Genomic DNA, 25,903 nt, shown 5'->3' with positions numbered 1-25,903 from the left:
TTATAAAAAAAATTATTTTTAAAATTTTAAGATAAAAATAAGTCCACTCATGGGCTTACATTTATGAGGATATATCCAATACGAAAAACCATTTGGTACGAAACATGCGAAATAGCTATCTCAGTCGTCCTATCATGATTAACAATTATCTTAGTCGTCTGATCAAACGGCTATCTAAATCGTCTTATCAATATTGGACGGTTAAGATAGTTGTTTCGTATATTTTGCACCGAATAATTTTTCGTATTAGATCAGTCGTATATATTTATATGTTTAGTGAATTACATGAAAATATATAAAAAATCGTGTTTAAAAATTATTCTGAAAATATATTACTTTTTTCAAAGGTATTAATGACAAAAAAAATTAATGATATCTGAAAAAGTAGATTTAACTTGGAATAAATGGCAAACCGCCAAAGATCTGTTTCCGGAAACCATATAAGCAATCATACAAGCAATTGACCGGATCAACCAATCCCTGTGAGTCATCAAAAATATCAGTACAAGAAAACACCACGCGTCAAGCGCCGAGAGCTTTTAGTCCAGGTGGCCTCTCACTGCCTCTTCATCCCCTACATTTGTCTTAGTCGCTCTCCGTACTAAAGCTGAACCTTGAAGGCTGAAGCAGGCGTCTTTCCGAGTAGCTGAGCAAGCAGTCATGGGCTCTGAAACCTTCGTGGAAGTGGTCTTGGCCATCCTGTTACCGCCCGTCGGAGTCTTCCTTCGTTATGGATGTGGAGTAATTCTTTTTTTCTCTTCTTTAATCTCTGTGGTTTTCTGAGTAGAACTTGAAATGAAGTGAAAATCGATATTGAAGGGCCCTTGCTCTGCTGTTGCAGGTTGAGTTTTGGATCTGCTTGTTGCTGACTTTGTTGGGTTATATTCCTGGTATCATCTATGCTATTTATGTGCTGGTGGGATGATGAAACAGAAATGTTATCGAAGAAAATCCGTGGCTTTCCAGTAGTTTGTTTCCATGTTTTCTGTGTAGAATTAGAAATGTAGATTATAATTTTCTGCATGTGAGAAGAAAACTGTGTTTAATACATAATCTCTCGCCATCATTTTGTGGAATCTGTTGTTCCTCTCGCCTCCTGCTAAGAAATTCTACAGTATCGGAATTAACATGATATTGAAAAGAAAAAGAAAAAAGGAAAAAAGACTCATCAATCTTCCATCCTTAAGACTCCGTTAACACCATGCGAAAACTAGTTTCAAATTGCCCTTTGTTTTCATGTTTTGATTTGAGACGAAAACATAGCCAAATTGATGAAGATTCTCGTGAATAACCTCTCCACATACATATTAAGCGCACAGCAACAGAGCCAAGATAAGAGTTGTCTGATGGGAGCATAAAGTGAACTAAAAGAGAAGAGAGCTTACCCCGATTCCTACAATAATAAACTGTAAAACTTCTACTTCTACTTCTGCCCTTTCTTCCATAGCACACCAATTTTCTTCAACATATTATTTTTCTTCTTAGGGGAATCATCATCCAGATCATCCGAGTAAGGTGAGTTCATCAGCTTCCCACCCACATGTTGATGATATTCCACACTATCCAACGATCCAGTTCTCCCTATAATCTTACCATTACTCCCAGATAGCACTGCAGCCGCAGCCTCAGCAGCCTTACGCCACTGTTCTGACTGAATTCTGAGCCTCCTCAACTCTGCCTCCATCGCTGAATTCGCAGCCTGGGCTGCCTCAAGCTGCTCAGTAATCTTGGCTAGCCTTCTCGTGCTCTGATCTGCTTCCACACTCGCATAGTTCAACTTTGCTAAAGCCTCCCTCTCAGCAGCCCTAGCTGCCTCAGCCTCTGTTTCTCCTTGTCCCTTCTCCAAATCCCGTTTCTTTATATCTGATTTCAACAACTCGTTCTCCTCCAAAATGCTCTGTAGTTCCGTTTCTTTATCCAACAAGTTGGCTTTCAAATCTGCCGCTTCTGCCTTCAACTTTTCAAGTTCTTTCTCCAGGTCGTTGTCTCTCTCTCTCAACCGATATTTCTCGATTTCCATGCTTAGCCCTTCATTTTCAGCCACTATTCCCTGGAGTTCAGTCTCCTTGTCCATTAGATTTGTCTTCAGTTCCACTATATCTTCATTGGCTTTCTTCAACTCTACCTCTAATAGTGTTCTCTTGCTTGTTTCAGATTTGATCTGTTCAACCAGCTCATAAACGGATTGGATTTCCATCATGGTTTGTATATGCTCCTCTTGGCATTTGATTTCAGCAACTTCAAAAGCAGCTTTCAATTGTTCCACTTCTGCTTTTACTGAAGTCAGTTCAGTTTGGAGCTGCTCTGCTTCTTTAGTTGTATCTGGAAGTCCATTTCCACCTTCAGAGTTGTTGGAGATCTCACAGGTAGCTGAAAACTGATAAGCCTTCATTTTGGTGATGATTTGCTCGAGTGAAGACACCTGGGACCTCGATTCTTCTAACTCTGCAGATAGAGATGTAAGAGACCCTGCAGCTTTTAATCCCTCGTGTCTTAGTACTTCCATAGCAGCATTGCTTGTTTCCAACTGGATCAAGGTTTCTTTGACAGCATCCTTAGCACGAGCTTCAGATTCTCTGCAATATCTAACTTGGGATTTTAGGTCTTCAACATGGGAATGGGTTGCAAACATGTCTTGTTTCAGAGCCTGGAGCTCCAACTGAGCCATTTCTGTTTGCTTGGCATGGACAGCCTCAGATTCTCCAGCCATTTCAAGCTGGTGCTTGAGCCTTGAGATCTCATTCATTGCTGAAGAAAAGGCTGCTGAATCCATTGAATGCTGCTGCTGGAGAGCCTCCAACTCAGATTCCCATGCCTTGTCTCGCTCCTGGGATATCTTGCGAAGCTCCTGAAGACGGACCTCCTCAGATGCTGAGAGGTCGATTAGCTGTTTTTGTGACTCTGCAAGCTTGGCAGCCATGGTTGCAAGCTGCTTCTTTGCATCATCTGCCTCCTGCTGTGCTTGTGTGTTCCACGACTCAGACGCACTAAGCTGTTCCTTTGCCTTCCTGAGGTCCTCTTGAAGTTTTGAGACCTGATTTTCTAGTTCAGGAATCCTGCTTGGCCGCTTCTTCTGATATTGGAAAATAGTTAAAAGCGAGAAGTCAAAGCAAGTCCAGAATAATGCTATCAAATCTCCAAAAAGACATAAAAAAGCAAAACTTTCAGAACAAAAAATGTTTAATTCTACTCTTTCATCATTATGATGTTTAAGAGAGAGTAATTGTAACAAAAAAAGTACCTGCAAACTAGTCAGACTTCTGATCGAACATATAAAAAAATGTTAAACTACATTTTATAAACAAAGGCATATGGCTCAGTCCGAAACACACATGAGAAAGCCCATCAGCCTGACGGACCGTTACACAGGAAAACCCGGTGCAATACCAAATCGTAACTCTGACCACTAAATTAACATTCATTTTGAAAACATGCCGAACTTAAAAAAGTTATATTCCAACATCTGCAGGAAGAGTCCCTAGAGAGACCAGACACAGACAGACCAGGTCATAAAAAACACAATCTTGCCCTCGAGAACAAGTTATTGGCGTTTAAGAACCACCCAACTTTCTTCCAAAATTAATAATGAAGTTACTGGATCGGGATAAAGCATCCATTTTCATTTACACTAGCCATTACCACTCAAACAGCCATCAATTACCAGCACCCTACATCACACGATAGTTATCCCAACCAGTAAGAGCTGACAGTCTTCGATTCAACTCCACAGAGAGCTCTAGCGAAGTCACATACCTCTGATGCAGGGCTCCTAGGTGACTTCCGTTCAAGAACTTTTGGACTTCTATCAGCTGCTGTCCTGATCATCGGACGACCAGAGGAGGGTGAGTCTGACTCCGATCCAGTAGTCATTTTTGACTGCCGAGTTCGAGGTGTAACAGGAGACGTTCTTTGTGGAACCTCAGAGGCTCCACTCCTGAAAAAATAATTAAGTACATGAAAAGCCAGGCAAAATCAAACATAACTATCAAAGTTCTTGCTATAAAATTATACAATAGCCTACATGCTCTACCTTTCAAATAGTGCGTACATACACTAGATTCCAAATTAAAGCTCACTAAACTTGCTTTTACACTCTTATCATTAAATTCAGTGAATTACTCTAATGCAGGTATATGAAAGTAAAAAGACTCCTATACGAATAATAATATGAACAGTTTACCGTATAATCTTATAAGTTGTCCTTATGACCCATACAAGATATGTGCGAATAACTTAATCCAGGATTCCAAAAAATGGTGCTAGAAAAGCCTAAATGATTTTGTAGGCGGGTCTATGAGCCTACACAGAATAAGCTCATCTGCACAAGCACAAAAAAAAAAAAAAAGTTGCAAGTTTACCTGGATATGGGCATTTTCATCCTTTTCATATGTCAAAGTTAAAGAGTTTTTTTAAGAAATATATAAGTTAAAGTTAGCTTTTTAAAACTAATAACAGAGATATTTTAGTAATATTACAAGATATATACACATGAATTTGAAACTCGGACACTTGTAGGCAAAAATGTCATATATCAGGCGTTGAATGTAGGTTCTTAACCCTAATAAATAAAAATAGTTGCAACCAAAAAGTAACGAAAAGACAAAGTAAACTGAAGACTTATGCTTTTTTTTTCTCTCTTCCGTAATAAGTTGATGAACTAGCTGTTTTGTAGTAACAAACACTAGGGGTCTGTTTGGAACCCACAAAAAAGAAAATAAAATAAAATAAAAGAAAAGAAAAGGGAAGAGAAAACCCTTTTCTGTTGTTTGGCAACAAAGAATCATTGAGAGAGAAAAGAAAATAAGAGGGAAAGTCACTTTCTCTCTTAGTTAACAAAATTTTCTCTCACAAAATAATAAAATTTAGGGAGAAAAGAAAAAAAAATGGAAACTTGAGAGAAAATTTAATCATCACAATTTTAAAATATTACTAGCTTTCTTTTCTTTTCCATTTTCCGCATGTATATCCAAACAAGAGAAACTATATTTCTCTTTCATTTTCTATGGGCATCCAAACAAGAGAAAAGAAACTTATTTCCTTCTCTTTTCTTTTCTTTTATTTTTCTCTTTTTTTTCTCTTCCTTTTCTTTTCTCTCCACTTTCTATGTTCCAAACACAGCCTAAGGAATCTAAGATGTCAAATACCATAATAAACTAGGCAAAACAGCCAAAAAACTGAGAAATCTCAAAAGCCTATTGATTTAGAGTTGGACAACAACTTGATTGATCCGAAGAATGTAGAGGAAGAAAAATGATTCAGTTAAAAGTCACGCTAGTGTTACTTGGAGGAGTTGGTCTGGGTCATAATGGTCCACATTGCATGAAAAGTCAACAAAATAAGTAAACCACCATATCTTAAAAGTCATCACATAATCAGGGCCGTATGGGACCTAGTACCAGGATTTTGTGACTCGGGATCAGATCTGACTCGGCAGCTCCAGATTCGCATACCAAGTTACCCCATTCGCATAAAAATGGTTTTATGCCGGGGTGATCCAGATTGATGAGTGGGGTACAAGAATCGCGATTCGTCCCGGCTCCGGTCCTGACCCGCCTACTCTCATAATCTAGGCCAGACTGAGTATTCAGAGCCATTTGCCCCTGGGAACCGACCTGCCTCCCTTGAAATCTTGTGAGTCAACCCTGAGTCACAAAAACCTGTCTAATAATAAGTGGCTTTGCTTGCTTTCTCGGTCTACTTGTACCTACTATACAGAGACAGCAAGGATCATTTCCGTCTAAGCTGCATTGTACACTACACATTAATACCAGTTCCAAACCTACCCGTTCACCATTTATCTTGAACACCTCCAAGGACAGGCAGTGACATACCCGGAGTGCAGGAAAGGGAAATATACTAAAACCAGTCCCACTACAATGAAAACGGAAAGCCCAACGGAGGGTTCAGGATGTTAGACTGAAGATCTAGTAAAAAACAATACCTCTCTGTGCTCTTCTTCAGAAAAGAAAAGAAAAATAACGAGTTCAATTAAGATGAAAACACAAACTTCCAAATTATCAAACACAGATAAAAAGTAAAAGACAAACACTTTGAATTAATCAGCTTATTCTAACACGGAAAACGAGCGTTGAAGTACACTTAGTTTATCTCACCTGGACTTTGGTGTCTGCATTATCAAGCGGTCCCACACGCCCTGCACTGGCACAGACAGAAGTCAGAAGATGAGAGCAAACCACGGGAATCTGTTGCATCGAAGAGCTGAATAAGTAAATAACGTCAAACTATAGAGGCCCACCTGATCAGTAGCAACTCAACCAAACCGATCCGTGCAGCATAAATTTAAAGAGACTTACGTTACCACAATCAAGTATGGTGAAATATAACTAAGTATCAGTTCTTTCTTCTCCGTCCGATCTTAAATTCTTATGGCAGGTGGAAAAGTGGGAAAAAAAATCAATTTTTACTCGAGCATCGCTAGTCAGTGCCTATAGTCCATATCGATTCTCGACCGACCAAAAAGGATATTACAGAAGAACCCTAGGTGAACTATATCACTATCTTTCCAAAAGGCAGTAGTAAGCATTTTCGGGGCATTTTGGTTATTTCAACAACAAACCACCACCAAATGAATTATCTGCGAGCCGTCGCCGAAAATCACGGCGCAGAGGGTTCGCCATTGATCAACTTACCATACTCTTCTGTAAACCAAAAACACGGAAACTTTCCATACTTTTGCATTCTAAGGAACGCTCGAAAATAGGAAAGAAAAACCTCAAGCGGGCTTGAATCATTTCCCAATCCAAAAAATAAAAGAATAAACGGATTGATAACTAATACCTGCGAATCTGCGCAGTTGAAAGCTCAATGGAGCGATCTGAAAAGATGAAGAAGAAAACAATCTTCAAATGCGCAACTTTTAACCGAATAATCCTTCAGGCCATCAAGCATTTTACAGTAAGAACAATAAAAATGACGAAACAGAGGGAAAGCGAGCAACTTTTCGGGAGGAGATCAGTATAAAGCGGTTAACAAACGCCCAAACTAAATATTTTCAACTTTCCACGAAAGATATCTTCAAAAGGCTGCAATGCATAGCTGAAAACAACAGGGCACTATGATTCAAACGCAGCCTTCTCCGGTAGAACTCTTTTCCGTACTCCATCTTAAAAGTAAAAACGAAAACACTCATTCTCGCCAACTTCACTCACTGAACTCAGACATCAGTAAAGAAAGAAAAAGAAACTGATTTAAAAGATCCACATACTGAAACGAAGCATGAAGCAGAGACTCACGAAGACGAAGACAAGGCAGGTCCGGTGCTCGGGATCTTGCTTACTGAATCCTAGGAAGCACAAACACGAGGGCTTGTACCCTCAGAAGACAACTCCTCTTCACTTCCTCTCAGGCCGTGCGCGGTAACCGAGGAAATTTCTACGAGAGAGAGCGCATAATGCGTATAATAGATATGGAGGCGTTAATAGTATGCGAAAAGGAAACGAGTGAAGGAAGAGAAGAGTGGCACCAGGGAGCGGGCCTTTTTGTCGTTACTTCAGTTGAGAAATAAATTAAAAAGAACCGTCGTTTTACGTCCGGGAAAAAATACCTGGGATGAGCGCGGCGATTCCAGTAACATAGAAGCACTTGTCGTTGACGGTGAGATCGCGAGGCTGTTGCGGGGGAGGAGTGCAGCAGAAGCAAACTCCACTTACGGTTGCTTGCTTTGCAATGAAAGCAAAGAGATAAACCTGATTAGTCGAGCCAGTGTGTGCGTTGGAGAAGCGCTTTGGACGGATTCATTGTCCCTAAAGGCGCGACTTAAAAAATCCCAACCATTTTTAAGGCTTTCTGAGTTGTAACAGAGCAATAACAATTCAGTTGCATGCTTGCTGTTTTTATTACGACAAGATGGAGATAATTCCCTGGGTGAGAATGATTTCAAAATGTCCCGAGAGATAAACATATTAACCCAAAAATTAAGGAACAATATTTCTGCAAATTAAACAAGAAAAATCTAATGAGCAAAAGAGGAGGTTTCAAAGTGAAAGTTGTCCACCATAAGTGTGTGGTTTACCTGAACGATGATGCGAGCTACTCTTCTGGCAGGTCATAAAGAGAAGTTTATTGGATCCCAAAAACTAGACCGACATACTAATAATGCTCTGTAGGGCCACAGGCATGCAATATGCCATTTCAACAGTTCGGAGAATTATTTCAGTCCTGAACTATGTTTCTATGTACGATTTCATGTAAAAAATGCTAGTTTGGTGCTTAATATTTTGTTACATTTATATTCTCACCAAAATCCCAACATATCTTACCATTAGACTCCATAATTCTATTCCAACAATGAGACACCCAAAAAATAAAAAATAAAAGACTATTTATTACGTGATCTTAGAGTCACAAAGCCCTCATAATTTATTAGAAAGATACACAGACATGCCCTGAGGCAGTTCAGCCAGCATTACGACACACGATAGTTCTACAAAAGCAACTTCTCTTAATTGAAAATAATACCTTAATCTTCCACTATAAATGTTATTCCGTCGTCTGCAAAATCATGTGTAGTATGATCCACCACCTACATCAAAAAAAAAAAAATTATCTTAAACCAAGAGTAAGGCAATCATTCCAACTGTGTATGATATAGCATCACAAAGTAAATATCCCCAAGAAGCACCTTTGATAGGGGAAAAAATATAGACAGTCATTGATTTTTATTCCTTACAATCAATAAGTGCTTGAATTATCATACAAGTTACACCAAATCAAGCTCAACTAGTAAAGAATATCTCCTAATGTTTCCTATTCTATTTTTTTTTAACCTGTTTGGTTTCTTCTTTTTCTTCTATATGATTGAGCATAAAAGATAAACCGAATTGGAAAAAAAAAAAAGCAATATGGGAATAAAAAATAAAAAAAACTAGGCACAAATGGCAAAATCTTGAAGGTTGCTAATTCAGAACAACTCCATTTTACTCAGCAAACAGTGCCCATTTTATTTGGTTATAATTGGGTCTTAAGAAGACATGATGCCATTACTATTTCAAACAGTGGATGTCTGTTCTAACAATAAGACTAGGCAGTTAGTAATTTCCATTTCAGCCAGCATTATAGAGAATAATAACATGTGATCTGTTCTTCAAAGCAGAACACTTTCACAAATTATACAAATTAATAGCACAATTGAACAAAATATGGAAATGAATTATAGGAAATTACAACGAATCAAGATACTAACATTGGTGTTGCTCAGTTCCAGGTTGTAAAAATCCATTTCCTTTGCTCTGAATAGAGGGCCAGCATGCCATGTCCCAACATTAAGCTTCAAGAACTTAGGGCCCACAATCCGGAAAACATGTACATCATCTGCAGCAGGAGGACCATAATAATGACCATGTTTTGACTTGACCACATTATTGCCCATCTCAGTACCATTTCTGTTTTCATCCAAAATGGAAGCCTTTGCAACACCAAGATACCATTCCTCTCCGCCAATAGAACCAAGGCATTGGGTTACTTTTGCATGATGAGTAATCTTTGAAAATTTAAGCTTCCGGTCTTGTATATGCATGATATATAATCTACTGACAACAAAGTATGGATTATTAAATTCGTAAAATTAAAAATTAAAAAAATATAAATTAGAACATCCCTGATCAAGTAGAGTTGAAATAGAGCTATCACCAAATTGGACCCTTTGAATGTTTGATGTCTTCTAATCTACTTGGCCCTACTCCAACAGGCTTGTTAAAGTTCAATTAGGATTCTGCTTGCCTTAAGGATGAGTAGACATTCTGTCTTTGTCTGGGTTTTTTGGTACTAGTGCTGAACAAAGGAAAACATGCATTGGTTAGAGATAAAAAGAACCATTACTGTTTCTCTGATTCGTTAGGCAATATTCAACCTGTAGCTGACGAGTCTTTAATTGCATTGCATCATATGCCAGTAGATGTCAGCAGATGCTAGCACACCTTCATGAGTGTGCTGGAATCTGCAATGCAAGGATAACATCGACTACAGGACATACTACTGTTTTGCCTTTGTCCTCATCTACTCGTCCATATGGGCTCGGTTTGATCTCCCTTGGCTGTCATGTATCTCATTTCAATGCTGATGTAATGCACTCTTTATTCCATGATTCTGTTATTTGATTTTCAAGGATAATATGTGGCAAGCACCTCTAATATCTGGCAACCTGCATGATTTCAATTGTGTATGTCTCCTAGTTAGTATACTGAGTTGGCATTTAACGGACGGGCATCCTTTTTTTTTTCCATGTTGACTTTTATGATCTGCTGTTAAGTATATTAATTTGTTTCTAAGTTATTTATCAAAGTTGGAAATTAACATCACAAGTCAAAATTAACATCAGCACCATGGTCAATGTTTTTGTTTAATTTTATTTTATGCACTTTGATCATGAATTAGACACGTTCCTTACACATTTGTTTTGTTTCTTACAATATTAGTCATGCTTCCCCTCCTTGGAGTCAAAACTGATAACTTTTGTTAGTCTTCTGTAAATTCCAATTTTGTTAATCATGTTTTAACAAGTGTAGGTAAACCTTTAGTATTTCTTCAATTTGTCATTTTTTTATTACTTTGGAGCAATGCCTATAGACCCACTACCTACGATAAACAGAAGTGGGTCCAACATCCAGCTTGAGTCAAGTCTTTTTCATTTTTCACCCAAGTGGTATTTTTTTGGGCTACCCTTAAAATAATAAGTAGTCTTTCCAATGCCCTATAATTAGGTTTGTCCGCGTTAGATATTGAACAGAATTTTTTTTTTTAGACTTAGACCATTTTAACTAGTGTATGTAGTTTTATCATTAACTAGGAATGATTTTTTCTTCTCTCATATTTATTTTGTGCAAGCTAAGCCTCTTAAAAAAAGAAAGAGCAATACTCAGCTTGAGGAGAAGTACAAGAAAGAAGTGTTGAGGAGTTTACCATGAAGAATTCCACAAATTGTCGTAAAAAACCCAGTAATTAACAACATCCAAGTAAGGAGGAGAATAGAACATGAAGAATTTTGCAACCAAAGGTATTGAAGCCAGTTGAAAATTGAAGAGACTAAAGAAATCTTTGCAAGCTGAAGTTAGAAAGTCCAACTTGAGGGAGAGTGTTGAAGAAACAATTATGGAGGAGTCTTACTTGATTCTCATGGTACAGGAGTCTCACAGTGGTAGAATTAACATGGAGGAATCTTACATGTCTTATGGAAGAAGTCTTTCAATTCTATCAGTTCTCTACAATAGTCATTGACTTTGTTTCTTATTGGGAGTTTTACTTTGGGTGTAATTAGGACATTTGCAGTTTAATTTACTCTGATCATGTGTTTCCTCTATTATAAATAGAACACCAATTTACTCAATTTACAATCAATCAATGAATTTTATTTCTCCTAAAATTTCAAACAGTTTGGAACCTCTAATCAAAACTAGTCATCCTTTACATCTTAAAACAGTAACAACTTTTCTGTAAGTCTTGATTCTAAGATCATAAAAAAAAAAAATACAACTAATCACATGGGGATTGACATGATAGGGTGCTTCTATTTATAAAGACAAATAAGCACTGGGACCTTCGTCCTTCTACTTTGAAGACTAATAAAAATCTGATGCTTTGGATCATGATAGGATGCCTTATTACAAATATTCAAGCTCAAGAAAAAAATCAAAAAATTGAATTTGAGAAAAATAAGATCTACAACTAGTTATTTCATTGATACACCCTTATCACTGCTCAAATGGCTCCAAAAAACAACAATTTTTTGTTATTTTTTCTAAATCAAAGTCATGAGGTTAAATTTAATAGATTCCACCAACAAATTTCCAAACTTGAATCTTATCAGTAAAAAAGGCACTTAAATTTCAGTAAAACAAAATATTTAGATGTTGCCACTGCTGCTGCTGATGATAATAACAAAATGAATAATAATACACTGATAATATGCCATGGGATACCTATATTAGTGAGACAAGACTTCACATCCTTAGTGAGGTATAGTAGCTGATACTCACATTTTTACAGTCAAAACATTCATGTAAATGTCCAAGTTGCGAGATCTGCTAATAGAAGGGATTCCCTTTACTGCCCACAAAGTTAGGAGTAGAAAGAAAAACACATGTATCCCAGAAGGGGAATCTGATCATATGACCTACTAAAACCCTAACATAATTCCATGTCTTTGCATCCTAGAAGAACACTTTGAATAGCTTCCTGCCACCTATAATTATCATCCTATCTATTCCATGACCTCTATCTCAACTAAGTCAAGTCAATTGCAATAGAGCAATCATCTTCATCAATGTGGTCATCATCATCTGGTGCTCCTAGGTTTTCAGAACTATCTTCATTGTCTTCATTATCAACACAAGCAACACCATCGCCACCATCAAAGTAATATGAGAAATATAATACCCAGATCATCACATTAACTCCTTTTACCTAGCTGTTCATATTCATTATAATTGGAAGTGCTTCCTATCTCTGGGCTAAATTACATAAGCCATTCGTCTCTAGTAGAAACAAATTTCCCACTAGATCATACTCAGGAAATCATCTTCTTGGAGATAGATGTGAAACCATCAACAGGATTAGATGAGGCCCAACGTCACAAGGCACAGTAAACCCCAATGGTTGACCTTGAATCTTGTCCTTGGGGCACATGAAAGTATCAAAAGGCTTAAGACACTTTCCTTCGAGCTCATGAACAATCCCTACTCCTAGAAAGGCTACTTTAAGTGATTCACTATGTATGGCTGCGACAGACAAATGAATGAGGTTAGGATCAGCTGAGACCACCATTGCTTTTTCAATGTATCAAAGCCGATTACTCTTATACCTTTTTGTATAAATTTCTGAATCAAGAAAAGAGAAACAGATCTCATTTTTGAACGGTGGATAAGATAAACTGGTAAAAGCTTGCAGCTTGATTTACGAGAATAAACAAGAAGAGTTTCTGAATTGGGTACCTGGGAATACCTCGATGGAGTTCTAATTGGGCATCTGTAGAACCGAATTCATGACCGTCAGGAGACGCCTCGATCACTTGTCCAAACTCTTGGAAAGTCTCCGGCGTCGCTTCGAGTGCCTTCAGCACTTTCTTCGTCGCCATAGCGCACGCTACTTCCGGAGGTGCAGTCGTTAAAATCCGTTAATAGCAGAACCACCCCAACTCAACGTGACCACTTGCCGTCCCACCGACTACCAGATGAGGTGAGTTTGAGACTTCCATTGCCTTCCCTGGGCCAATCAAAGAACACCTCTCCCTCGCCGTGGATTCTTGGACCCACCGTTCACTCTCAGACCAGATCAGCCCAAAGTCAGCACCGACCGGAAATTTTGTTTAATTAACTATTCTACCTTTATGAGACTTGTTGTGAGCCTAGATCGCCCTTCTTCGTCCCGGGAGGGCAGCAACACTGTCAGGTAATTAATCCTCGGTAAACTCACATACAATGGCGTTTTCACATCGTTGTCTTTTCACTGCTTCGAGGTTCTCTTCTCCTGGCGTAAGTTGCAGGCAATGAGGAGTCAGAATCAGATTATGATTTCCAGTTTTCATGGCGTGGCAGAGATTCCTGCTTCCTTGTCTGAGTAGGGCTCCTGGGTCATAGTTGACCTCGTAATTCCTGCTTCTGATGAGAACTTTTTATCACTTTGTTCATTGGCTTTTTTGTCACGATTTATACGTCCCCAAGTCCACATTTTTAAGTTAAATGAAATTAAGATTTCAATTCAAATGCACAGGAAAATAGTGTTCTAAAATAATAAAAAATATAATATAAATAAGAGAATGAATAATTTTTTATAATATATTTAAATAGAAGATATACCTAAATAAATAATTAACCAAAATAAATATATATAATATAAACAAGAGAATGAATATTTTTTTATAATATACTTAAATAGAAGATATAACTAAATAGATAATTAACCAAAATAAACATCGTTATTACACCTATAAGTAATTTAATGTATAGTATTAAAATATTAATAAACTAATTAGTAAAAGACTATATTATATTACTTAATGATTATAGTTTATTATAAATTAATATAATAATTATGTGTGACTAGAATAAATTATAAAAATTAAAAAAAGAGAAAAATAACATAAGCGAATATAATAAATAAATAAATATTTTTTTAATAATATAAGATATATTTTAATATTAAAAAACACTAATTTAATACAGTAATAAAAAATAAATATATTAATTTATCGATAACATAATATATATTTTTACATATTATTAATTAATTATATATTACCACAAAATTTAAAACCATTGGTTTAATTAATTATAGCAATGGGATAATTAAACCAAAACAATTTATGCAATGTTTACTTCAAAAATATTTTAATTACAACTATTAAATCACTAATTTAATATAATAATTATAAAATGAATATACTTAATAAATAAAAATAATTATTTTATAAATAAAAAAATATGGATAATGAAGTTATGAAACGGTTTAATTTTTCCTAACTTCGGAAAAATTAAACCAGCGTCATCTTCCTCACGGGGCCGATAACAGCGGGAGACAACGGTGGGCCAGTAGGTAACGGCAACGGAGGTGGCATTCTGACGGCACGCCGAGTGGGAGAAGAGAGGGAGGTTGGGAGGCTTTGCTATGGAGCGGTGGCACGGCTCTGTGACAAAAGCTCGGCCTCCCGTGCTTTGCAATGGCACATCTGCGACGGAGGCCGAGAGGGAGAAGATAGAGGGAAAAAATTTGGGGGAGGAAGGCCGAGAAGGGAGCGAAGACGAGAGGAAGAAGAGGGGGAAAAAAGATTTGTCGGGAGATGAAGGCAGAGGGAAATGAGGGAAATTTTTTCCTTTGGGGGGAGGGAGAAACGCGTCCCGTGCGCGATTCATGTGGATGATTGGCAAAATAGGTATGAAACCTAATTCCCCCATTTTTGCTTGAGCATATTACCTGACGTGATTCAAATGAAGAGGAGATCATTTTGGACTAACGACTTAATCGAATGAACTGAGTAATGCAGGAGTAATTCATGTTTGATTCATTTTGGACTAACTCCCCTGGAAGAGAAATTGATAATTCTTGACGGACATCTCATCCTTCGAGGGTACAAATTTACTGATTACCCAATTATTAGTTTACCTGTTTAATTATAAAAAATATTTTTTACCTATTTATGAACTACCCAATTATTAGTTTACCTGTTTAATTATAAAAAATATTTTTTACCTATTTATGAACTAGGGTTATCTTACCTTCTCACCGTCATACGTTTTATAAACAACATGGATATAATAAATTATCGGTTTTCCGCATCCAATTACCCATTTGTCTATAGTTTATGTATAAATCTTAAAAGATGTTATAATTTAATTTAAATATTTAATTATTTTTTGCTATTTTACTATCATATTGTGTAATTTTAAAATAATATTTAAATTGTTTATTTACTTACTTGTTTAACCATTTTATAGACAAATAAATGTGTAAAAAAATCGGATATGAAATAAGTTGTTATCCAACATAGTTAACATAAAAAGAACATGTAACAAGATATTTGTCACACGTTTGGTCCATTACCTATTTACAACCCTAATGTTGCATGTATCACTTATGCCTATCATATATGAGGCGATACATATTAGCCTTTGAATAGAGCTTGCCAAGGGTCAAGGGCTACACTTCCGTATCATATTGCAACATTATAATCCCTCTAAAAGTGTATTAAAAGTTTTTGCATTCGGTTTAAACGGATGGGGTTTTTTAGGAGCTTTTGAGCATTTTGTTCCCTATTTCATCATAGCCATTATCGGGTATAGGAGAACAACAAGCCATAAGTCATATTTGATATGCCACCAATTGATCTATAACTAGTACCATTTTTTTCATATATGAATATAGGAGGTCCAAACCCTAAACTCTAAGTTCTAAATCTTCATTATACTAAGAAATCTCGTTAAGATTCCAATGAAAAACCCAAATATAGGTATTAAAATTTTCTCCTAAAAAAAAAAAAAGTAAATGGGTCTCAAGTCGTATGCAACTATATGATAAATTAGGTCTAAATATAAAAAAAAAACTATTTTCCATTTTTATAATTCACATAACATTTTTTTTCATATAGCAAAAATAGGTAAAAAAAGGTTTAAAATTTCTGAAAAATATGCGCTAACCTATTGTTTCTATTGAACACAACTGTAGGTCACTCACTAATTTTAGAGACCTAAATTTCCTAGATCTAGGCTTGGAAGACTCTAAATTTGAATTTTTGCACGAAGTCGTGGACTCATCTTTCCTTTTTCTTCATGTTTATGCTTTTGTGGGGATTGAATCCTATGCTAGGAATCGACTCTTGCTAGTGAGTGTCAACACCCTTTTTCTACCAAAAAATTCAGCTCTCTTAGGTGTTTCCACACTTTTTTCTCCATCTTGACACAAAAGTTGAATACTGTGATGAGGAGTCGTCTCCTCCTAGTGGATGTTGACACCCATTTTTTATTAAAACCTTTTTATTTTCCAAGGTATCAACACCTCTCAACTATGACAAGGGGTTGAATCTTTTATAAGGGTCAACTCATTTTGCTCCTTTTTCACCATATGCTAATTTATTTATTTTTGCCTTTCCACTTCAAGGCTTCATCTTTCTTATTGACATTTTTGACTTCTTTGCATGGAGTTTGACTCCTTCAATCTTTTGCACTTCAATTCTTCAATTTTTCAATTGAAGTAGCTAATTTCTTGTTATGTGGTCAATTTCATTTGCCAATTTTACACTTCTTGCCTGTTATAGGCTAGTTATTTGTGCAAAATGGTTTTTACTTTCTTGTGCTCAATTAAACAGTGTTGATGGGTTATTTGGATGGTGTACTTTGGGGCATGAGTTGTTTACTTTCATTTTGTGTGGACCATTGGGCTGGAGTATGGTAATCAAATGGATATGTTGCCAAAAAATTTGGTAGAGGACTTTTGGACTACCCAACATACTAAACACATACCATTAGTAACTTGAATGGTTGTTATCATCAAAATTGTCTCAATGGGAATCATGAGACCAATAACTTTCCTTTTTATGATGACAAACACCTATAAACATGTGAAAATATAAGCACAATAAATGTATAAATATTAATAAATATAAAATATAAAAATTAAACACTTCCATTTTGACTCCCCCAAATTCCAATGCTATGTTCATTTTGTAATCATTTTTCTATGCTCACTCCAATTTTTCCCCCTTTTTTACATCATCAAAATTTATAATGGGGACTATAGGTATGATCCCCCTATAGTAATGATCCACCTAGCATCACCCAATGCTCTCCCTTTGGCTATTACATTTTACTCCCTCTATAGCATATACATAATATGTACTTGAACTCCCCCTTAAATTTTACATTTTTGTTGTTTTCCTACACACAAGCGTCCATGAGTAGCCTCAAATATTATTACAATCATAGCACAATTATTTGTGGGGGATCTTGAAACCATACATCGTCTTGTTTAATTCGTACATAACAACATACAATGACTAGAACAATAGTCAAAACTGGGGTCTAATACGCCTTTGTGGAGCTAAGCTGACAATGAATCCACTTTTATTTAGGTCTACTAGGTGGTTCCTTAGAAAAAAATTATTCTCCTTGTCCCTTTGTTCCAATGTTATAAAAAACAAACTAACCATCAAACTACTGTTTGATTTCAATTAAACCGAGCCATTGCCACCTATATAGATTAATTCTAACAAAAAATAATAATAAATTTAAAACTATTAAATGACGTTATGAAACTTTGAGTCTCTAATATCAATTAATGGAGGCTCTAATTCTAGTACCTAATCTTCAAAAGAAACTGGATCATAACTTTTCGCGTTATTTTGATTTTTTTGCCTAAAAATAACAAATATATGTATAATTAATAAATTGAGAACTAACAACCAAAAGTAATGAGATAGTTTGATTAAACTTTGATTAAACCTACCCCAACTGCAAATTGTAATACACAAATACAAGATCATTGAGTCTTTTTTGCTCTAATCTAGTCTTTTTTGCTCTAATCTATTCCTTTTTTGAGTGAATGCACTAAAAAATACTCCAACTACGCTCACAACTAAGTGCATGACATATTTGACTCAATAATCAAATAACAGTCTTTAGCCAATTTGGAGCACTATTTGCAAATGTCGTCCACTATTCAATTGTAAAAAAAATAAATTAAAATAACAAAAAAACCAATATGTAATATCTAAGCTTAAAAAAAGATGATTACAATAACAAATACATTTGTAAAAAAGTATGTATTTACCTGGAAGCATCTTGTCATGTGACTTGATAGCCATCGCCCGTCTAAAGTCCTAGTTTACTAATAGTTGCCACTTGAATATCTTAATCATTATTATAAAACTTCTCAATGACATCTAATAGATTTGCATTAAGCAATGTGTTCTGTTACAGATGTTGGGCTAAAATAAATTTTTGGTACAACCAATAACCTGCTAAGTGAAGAGGTGAATGGAATTGACTTTCCCAATGACGATGTATAAACTTAAAATAAAGCTCATAGTTCTCTTTTTCCCCTTTTGTGATAGTCTTTATTGTTTCTCTATCCATCTTCATCCGTTCAAAAATGTATCCCATCGAGCGTCTACAATCACTGTCAGTCATCCTTAAAATTTTAACAAGAGGGTCTGTAATATTAATAACATTAGTGCTTGAGAGCAAAAGCTCATAATTTAATACCAAGTGATAGAAGTTGTATGTTTTGCATACATTATTACTAATACATTCTTCACTAGTCAACATAGATTATAAAGTAAGCTTATTTCTTTGAAGAGCTTCTATAGTTAGGAATTCTTTTTCAAAATGAGTACTTGTTAGGCGAATCAATTCTTCCCCTCATTGAATTTTCTCACCAAAGTAAACACAAATTGATAATTGTAAACAAACTAGGTACTATAATCTTTTCATGATCAACCACTTGTTGCACCTCTCTTATATATCTAGCAAAATCCTCAAGTATCAAGTCCACAAAATGCACATTACAAGGAGTCCAGTACAACTTTGGAAACTCTTGCATCAAGAGTCTTCTAGCACCCACATAGTTAGGCTACATTATTTGTTACTATTTGGACTATATTATCTACTCATATGGATTAATGACTTCCTTGGACACTTTGAACGACATTTTTGTAGTTACAAATGCAATGATTGATTTTAAGAAAACTAACCTTTGAGGACAATAAACCAATTTTTTTATTATTAAAGTCTAGTTACTTGTATCTATCCAACCCTCAACCATTAGGGTGCATCCTATTTGTGTCCAATATCTTTTAAAAGATTCAACATGATTTTTAATATTTGTAACACTTAAATCCAAAAGTTTGCCCTGTGCATTGTGATGTATGCGACCTTTAAATCCTAACCAAATAGAAATTATAATATCAACCACATGTTGAAAGTATTGATATGAAGGAGCATTCAAATGAATACAAACATTGAACATCCATTTCATAAATTATAATTCTGCCTTTTCAATATCTTTTTTTCCCTGCCATTAAACTTCTAATATATGGTTGAGACTCAGGGTAGTTCACAAAAGAAAATACTATCCCAAGTACCCTTTATTTTTAAATTGAGTACCTACATATTCAAGTCTTTGGATTTTCCCTAAAGGTTCATCATTTCCATTTTCATCACCTAGATTTACTACTCTTGCCCCATATGAATATACTTCACTCTTAATTTCATCTAAGGCACAGGAAATCTGATATTGTACTTTTGGAGGAACTTTTGGACAATGAGTAGTTTTCCCTTGTTGTTTACTAACGAGCTTTTATCCCATATATTCCTCCACCATTAAATATTTTTTGAACAATATAGGCATTGAATTGTTCTAACATTAACACCTTTATTTGCATCAAGTAATATGCAATGTTTCCAAACTATGTCTATCTTTCCTCATGCTACTTGTGATGCAACAAGTTGTGTGGATGGAGTTAGACTAGAACTTTTAGTCATGGAGATAATACCTTCAAAAGTCAAATTCACAAGATATAAAAAAAGTTTTACGTACAAAAAATATATGACTATAAATCAAATGGGTGCCATGACATAGAAATTGCACATGCATAAATACAAAAACAAAATATGTGCCAACATTATAGAAGAGGGTATGACTACTAAGTTTTGCATAAAGGAAAAGAAATAATAGGCAAATAATGATTTGAGTATTGAAGTTCATCCTATTCTTTTAGTGTGTTGCAAATTTTGGTCAGACCATTCTTTCATTGGGTTTTCACCACATCTCCATGTTCTATTTTTGCCTACCAATGTTCCCTAGTCAATATTAATGGCATATTGCATCAAATTACAATAGTGATAACAATACATGGGAACAACAGGGTAGAAAGAGTAAACATCTTAGCAATCTAGTCATAATAGTGGATCAAATAACATAGCTCAACTACGTCATGTATGTGATATAAATTTTGAATGGTAAAATAAGAGAAAGGAAACATAATGATAATCATCTTGTTCACGAGGTCTCTAAATATCATATTGCCCCATCTCATTCTAATAGAACTGCTCATGTATACAAGTGCATACTTCATCCTCATTAGCTTTTGAATCATTGCTAAGACATAACAAAAAACTTACATATATATATAAACACAGGCAAGATCCAACTCAACTAGAGCTTTAAAAACAACAAATGCAACTTTTACCTCCAATTATTGTCTAGCGCCATCCTTGTCATGGTACGGATATTCTCCTATAAGATTAACAACATTTGGTAATATTTAGATTTATTCCACTTTTGAGCAATTTTCATTTACAACCCTAGAATCCATGCTATACTACCATGTCATATTCTAGGGTTGCATACTTAGAAGGTTTAGAGTTTTAGAGAAGAAGGTGAAAGAAGAAGAGAAGAGAGGGCAAGAATAAAAGAGGAGCAACTCATGTGAGACAAGTGAGATGAGGATGGGAGACACTTTTTGGAGCACGTCCCTTCAAGTATCCATACACTGCAAAGACCATAGCCGAAGCCTATGTCACTCATGTAGCTAAACTACATGGCATGCCACAAACTATAACGTTGTATAGAGATTCATTTTTTTCTCAATCATTTTTGGATAGAATTTTTGTCTATTGCAGGGCACAACTTTACAAATGAGTATGGCTTATCATCCTAAAAGTGATGATCAAACCAAAGTGTTTAATCGAGACTTAGAAACCTACTTGCATGGATTCGTGGATGACAAATCATCTTCTTGGAGCGTTTGTCTTGCTTGGACATAGTACTCTTACAATACATCATATCATTCTTCTGTGAAGGTGTCTCCTTTTGAAGTAGTGTGTGATAAACCTCCTCTGATCATTCCATCATATGTTAATGGCACCATGCTTATCGTAGCTCTTGAAGAAGTCTTGATAGATTGAGATCAGACCCTGAAATTGGTCAAGCACCATCTAAACTTAGCTCAACATTGTATGAATAATCAACATGATCACAAGTACATGTCAAGTTCTCCATGGGTAATTGGGTCTATCTCAAACTTCAACCATATCAACAACAATTAGAAGGAATTAGAATCTAGCTCCAAAATTTTATGGACCCTTCTAAATGCTCCAACGAATGGGCAAAGTGACATACTATTTGCACCTAGTAGAGGAATCCACCATCCACTTGGTATTCCACATCTCTCTACTCAAGAAGCAACTCGAAAAGGCACAAATCATGTCTACTGCCATGTCATCCATTAAAGCAGAAACAATCGCTCTCCCGCTTGCCATTTTAAAGAAACACTAAGTATGACATGGCTCTTGCTTACATACAAAGGTCCTTGTTCAATGGGATCAAACATCACTAGAAAAAGCCACTTGAGAACATGAAGATGACTTCCTTCTTCTCTTTCCAAATTTCCAACCTTGAGGACAAGATTGATCTTCAGAGGGGGTGGAATGATAGAACCCAATGGGTATGGGGAATGAAGGGGGAAAAAAGGAAAATGGCCAAAGGGTTGTGGGGCATAAGGGCAAGAAGTGAAAATAACCAAGGGGTGTGGGGCATGAGGAAAAAAGGGAAAATTCCGCCTCTTCTTGATAAGATCTTACTCTTTATAATTGATGTAATTTTTCAATTCCTAGAATCTCTCCTAGATTGATGTAATCTTTTCAATTTCCTAAAATCTCTCATTGAGTTATGTAATTCTAGTTGATTAAAGAGTTTCCAAAATAATGTTATAAATAGGGTTGTTGACTAAAGGAAAAAGATCAGTCAAGCTTTTTCCAAATCTTTCTTGCTCTCTTCTTTCTCTCAAATTCGTGCCCTAGCACCCTCGTCTATTTTCTCCTCTTTTCCTTCTAGTTCTCTCTCTATCTCCCTCTCTTCCTCTACGCAACTCCTCTTTTCTTTCCATCTCTCTTATTTCAACTCTCTTAACCTCTCTTTTAACTCTTTTTTGCACTTTTAAGAAAAGAAAAGGAGCTTCCACAATTAGGGTTCTTATTAGGAAGTCTTGAATCCCTTGATTCTCTTGAACCTTTATGCTCCTCATCTTCCTTCTTCAAATTGGGAAAGTCATTGTTGGAACCCAAATTACCCCTCTCGCATGTTTGAGCTTAGCTTTGGGCTTCAAGAATGCACTTAAAACTTAAAACTTAAAACAAAACTTTAGAGTCCAACCAACGATAACTAAACCAATTACACTGACTTGGTCACGTTGATGGCTTAGCGGTAGAACCAAAAAAACCGGTAGGGTCATCCTATTTTTATTCTTTCTCTAATTTTATGTTTTAAGAACTGGATTCCAATTAAATCAGGTTGAACTAGCCGGTGCAGTCTCCCAGGGCTATATTTTCTCCTTCCTAGCTTTCTTACCCTTTATTCTCACTGGACACTCTTGGTCTCATGTTCATCTTTCTCAATTTGAGGTGGCTTGTTCATCCCTTGTATGCATCACTTTTCGTTTGGTTTCATTTTTATTTTTTTAAGTTTGTTTTTTGCATGAACTAGCCCAAAACTCCATTTATTTTTACCATACTCTCTAGTTCATCTTGAGAATATTTTTTTTCAAATAAAATTTTACGATTTCAAATTTTCAACTTATCTCATTATCATGGCTTCACTATTTGCTAACCTTTAATTCAAATTCATGAGGTTGCTTCTTCTTCTTTTAATACTTCAAATATGATTTGATAATTTCAAAGCCTAATTCCACCTCATTCATCTCCCATTTCTTCAACTCTATGTATCTAATCACACTCATCCTTTTAATGATCATCTTCTTCAACTCACTTACTAGGTTTCTTTACTTTGTCCAACACTCTCTTCAATTCTTCAAGGATCATGTCCTTGCGACTAGATCCTTGATTCATACCCTCACTATCAGGAATCTACTAAGGTCTTTTCTCCTTAACTCTCTTTGATCTCTTTCCCATCATGTTCATCCTTATGTTTCTTTTCTTCTTCAATTTTGGAAAAGAGGGTCACTAATCAATGGGGCATCTCCTAAATTTGCCTATTTCATTTATAATCCTCAAACTCACTATGGCACCCAAAAACACTCCTTATACATGTCTAATCAAGTTTCCTAAGCATTGTCACAAATAAGGTGTTTGTTAAAAGGCACCCATGTGTGTAGTGGTGACATGGTTATTAAGGAGAACTTCCATAGAGATGACATAGAATTGTAGTTACACAAACAAATGTATGTCTTCTTATGTATTTTTTCCTTTTGAAGCATGTAATCCTAAGGGGATTGTAGTCATTGTAAACACCTTTCCACAACTATAAATATAGTCTCAAGATATAGGGTAGAACATTCAGGCCTCTTCCTCTTGGCTCAAATTCATCCTTACACGTCTCTCACTTTTCCTCCTCTTTATCTCCCTTGGTTTTTTCTCTCCTCTCTCTCAAGAGCTAGAATTCCTCTCTTCTCTCATTCCCTTGACATTTTTTGTGTTTATGTGTTGGCCTTATAAGTCAATATGGTATTAGTGGGCAAACATTTGACATGGAAAAGGAGAAGAATGTGGAGAAGAAATGAAGGAAGAAGAAGAAATGAAGGAAGAAGAAGAAAAAGAAAAAAAAAAGGAGTTTCTTATTTTTCCTTTAGTTTTTTCCCGATTCCTATTTTTATTGGTTTTCTCAACTCTCTTAGTATATGGTTTATGTAGAAAACTATATACCATCAGAAAGATACTTGAGTCTAGTTTCTAACTCAAAAAAGAAGTTTTGAATCAAATTTTTCTAGAGAGAAAAATCGAGATTTGAAGCAATAGAGGTCAATCAGCTCAAAAGTTTCATATAGCAGTAAAAAGCCTCAATTTTATGAACAATTTGTACCAACATGACTAAGAATTTATATTGAGAATTATATCTCAAAATAAAGTTATGGGAGTCTACTTTATATCTCAGTAAACCGTTTCTCAATATGATAATTCTAGAGAGAGATATCTACATTGAAAAAAATCAAAGGTCATGCTGGTATCCTATTGGATACAAAAATCTAAATTTTTTAATTCACTTTTTGAGTTGCTAATGTCGGTTAAGTTTCCTATTTGTTTTCAAACTCTACTCAAGATTTTACCAACTTGATTATCTTTCCTTGATTAAAAGTTTTATTTATTCGATCTCACATCACATTAATTTGCTTAAGAGAAAATTTTCCCCATATGAGTTTAGTTTCCTTTTTTTTTTACAAAGTCTGAAATTTTGAATGAGAAAGTATTGTTTGCTCATTCTAAATTTTAAATATTAGTGTCCTATATCTCTCTTATTCTAAAAAATATCTCTTGAATATTTTATGTGGAAATTAGTGAAGTTGTGTTAAAAAGTAATTGCTTTATATGAGAAGTCTATTTTTAGAAAGTTTCTATTATTATATTCCATATCGAAACTTTCTTATTGGGATATTTTTAAATTCTCTTAATTATCATATTCACATAAGAATTATTTTTTTCATCTACCTTTTGAGTCAAACTTAGTCATCCTCCAAAAATCATACTTGGTCAAATTGGTTAAGTTAATACAGTTCTACTATTATAGTCTCAACTAGTTTTTCAAAATAAAAAAATGGTTATTCCTGTCTCTCTTCATGGAAATGAGTTATCAAGTAGGACTTGTACTCTATGTTGCTAGGAATGGCTATTGGTAATCCCTAAATCAATGCAGAGTCTCAAAAATTAAACGACGCCAAAAAACAATTTGCAAAATTGGAACCTAATCCATTATGATTCTTAGACCACAACAAGAACGCGATATAACAAAATGCAAATTGTCAGAGACGTTTAGCCTAAAAAAAAATTAAAAAAAATACTTCGACATCCTTTGGTAGAAATGAGTTCTCAAGTGGAACTTATACTCCTAACGGTGGGAGTTGGTAATCCCTAAATCAATGGAGAGTCTCGACAACGAAATGAACACCAAAAAGCAATTGGAGAGGTGACTGTGGGGATGGGAAGCAAGAATTACACACAAAAAAAAAAAAAAAATGATTAAGAGTGTTGTGTTTCTTTTGTCAAATTCATTTGATTACAAATTGCATGGGATTTTCATCTTTGCCCATTTGATTAGTATGTCTTCATACAAATGGACATCCCTAGCAAAAACCAAATCTATGTAGGAAACTTCCTTATCTTTGTTGCCAAGAATTACAAAGAGCACCAAGGTGTAAATTGTAGCTGATTTTCAGGGGAGAGAATCTAGGGAAGAAAATCTGCTAGAGTTAAATTTAGTTCACAAAACCTTCATTGCTTCCCAATTGAAACACACATCTACTCTTATCTCATCTATCTGCACAGTCTTAGTGTAAAGGGGAACCCGGTATTGCATTGCACTCTCACAAAATAAGAGAGAAATTAACTAAAATTTACAGACTCAAAATCTAAGAGCAAAAGTTTCAAAAATAAAATAAAAGGCTAACCTTACCATT

The 25,903-nt window shown here is 35.4% G+C and overlaps 3 protein-coding genes across 11 annotated transcripts; 1 reads left to right on the top strand and 2 right to left on the bottom strand.

Annotated features, from left to right (window-relative positions):
• Positions 1 to 561: 561 nt before the first annotated feature.
• LOC137935553 (low temperature-induced protein lt101.2) lies at positions 562 to 1,083 on the top strand. Its single transcript, XM_068780211.1, has 2 exons — positions 562 to 741; positions 842 to 1,083. The coding sequence occupies exons 1-2, from the start codon at positions 661 to 663 to the stop codon at positions 923 to 925; spliced, it is 165 nt and encodes a 54-aa protein (XP_068636312.1). The 5' UTR covers positions 562 to 660; the 3' UTR covers positions 926 to 1,083.
• LOC137935498 (interactor of constitutive active ROPs 2, chloroplastic-like) lies at positions 1,067 to 7,741 on the bottom strand. Of its 9 annotated transcripts, none has more exons than XM_068780148.1 (5): positions 7,565 to 7,741; positions 7,226 to 7,392; positions 6,114 to 6,159; positions 3,754 to 3,934; positions 1,067 to 3,073 (listed from the first exon to the last, which is right to left on the bottom strand). In XM_068780148.1, exons 2-5 carry the CDS (start codon positions 7,236 to 7,238, stop codon positions 1,424 to 1,426), a joined length of 1,890 nt encoding a protein of 629 aa, XP_068636249.1. In that variant the 5' UTR covers positions 7,239 to 7,392; positions 7,565 to 7,741; the 3' UTR covers positions 1,067 to 1,423. The 9 variants fall into 9 exon arrangements, with proteins under 9 accessions (XP_068636249.1, XP_068636262.1, XP_068636281.1 ...); XM_068780161.1 differs by lacking the exon at positions 7,565 to 7,741 and adding an exon at positions 6,799 to 6,835 and having other exon boundaries at positions 6,114 to 6,154; positions 7,226 to 7,483; XM_068780180.1 differs by lacking the exon at positions 7,565 to 7,741 and adding an exon at positions 6,799 to 6,835 and having other exon boundaries at positions 7,254 to 7,483.
• A 583-nt stretch (positions 7,742 to 8,324) lies between these two features.
• LOC137942662 (uncharacterized) lies at positions 8,325 to 13,539 on the bottom strand. The gene is made up of 3 exons (XM_068788391.1): positions 12,945 to 13,539; positions 9,203 to 9,545; positions 8,325 to 8,542 (listed from the first exon to the last, which is right to left on the bottom strand). The coding sequence occupies exons 1-3, from the start codon at positions 13,085 to 13,087 to the stop codon at positions 8,480 to 8,482; spliced, it is 549 nt and encodes a 182-aa protein (XP_068644492.1). The 5' UTR covers positions 13,088 to 13,539; the 3' UTR covers positions 8,325 to 8,479.
• Positions 13,540 to 25,903: the final 12,364 nt, after the last annotated feature.

The sequence above is a fragment of the Aristolochia californica genome, unplaced genomic scaffold, assembly GCF_029961685.1.
Source record: "Aristolochia californica isolate CCGP_79_NKW_82.1479 unplaced genomic scaffold, dmAriCali1.0.hap1 SCAF_10, whole genome shotgun sequence".
Lineage (NCBI taxonomy): Eukaryota > Viridiplantae > Streptophyta > Magnoliopsida > Piperales > Aristolochiaceae > Aristolochia > Aristolochia californica.
This window is presented reverse-complemented; position numbering and strand designations above follow the sequence as displayed.

Bases quoted from the DNA above. Each gene is read 5' to 3' on its own strand.
- LOC137935553 (XM_068780211.1), top strand. From the start codon at position 661: ATGGGCTCTGAAACCTTCGTGGAAGTGGTCTTGGCCATCCTGTTACCG. The intron at 742-841 runs GTAATTCTTTTT...CTGCTGTTGCAG, and splicing joins TCCTTCGTTATGGATGTGGA to GTTGAGTTTTGGATCTGCTT.
- LOC137942662 (XM_068788391.1), bottom strand. From the start codon at position 13,087: ATGGCGACGAAGAAAGTGCTGAAGGCACTCGAAGCGACGCCGGAGACT. The intron at 9,546-12,944 runs GTACCCAATTCA...TGTTGTCAGTAG, and splicing joins CTCCATCGAGGTATTCCCAG to ATTATATATCATGCATATAC. The intron at 8,543-9,202 runs GTTAGTATCTTG...TTTTTGATGTAG, and splicing joins TGGAACTGAGCAACACCAAT to GTGGTGGATCATACTACACA.
- LOC137935498 (XM_068780148.1), bottom strand. The intron at 3,935-6,113 runs GTGAGATAAACT...TTATTTTTTCAG, and splicing joins ATGCAGACACCAAAGTCCAG to GAGTGGAGCCTCTGAGGTTC. The intron at 3,074-3,753 runs GTATGTGACTTC...TTCCAATATCAG, and splicing joins CTAGGAGCCCTGCATCAGAG to AAGAAGCGGCCAAGCAGGAT.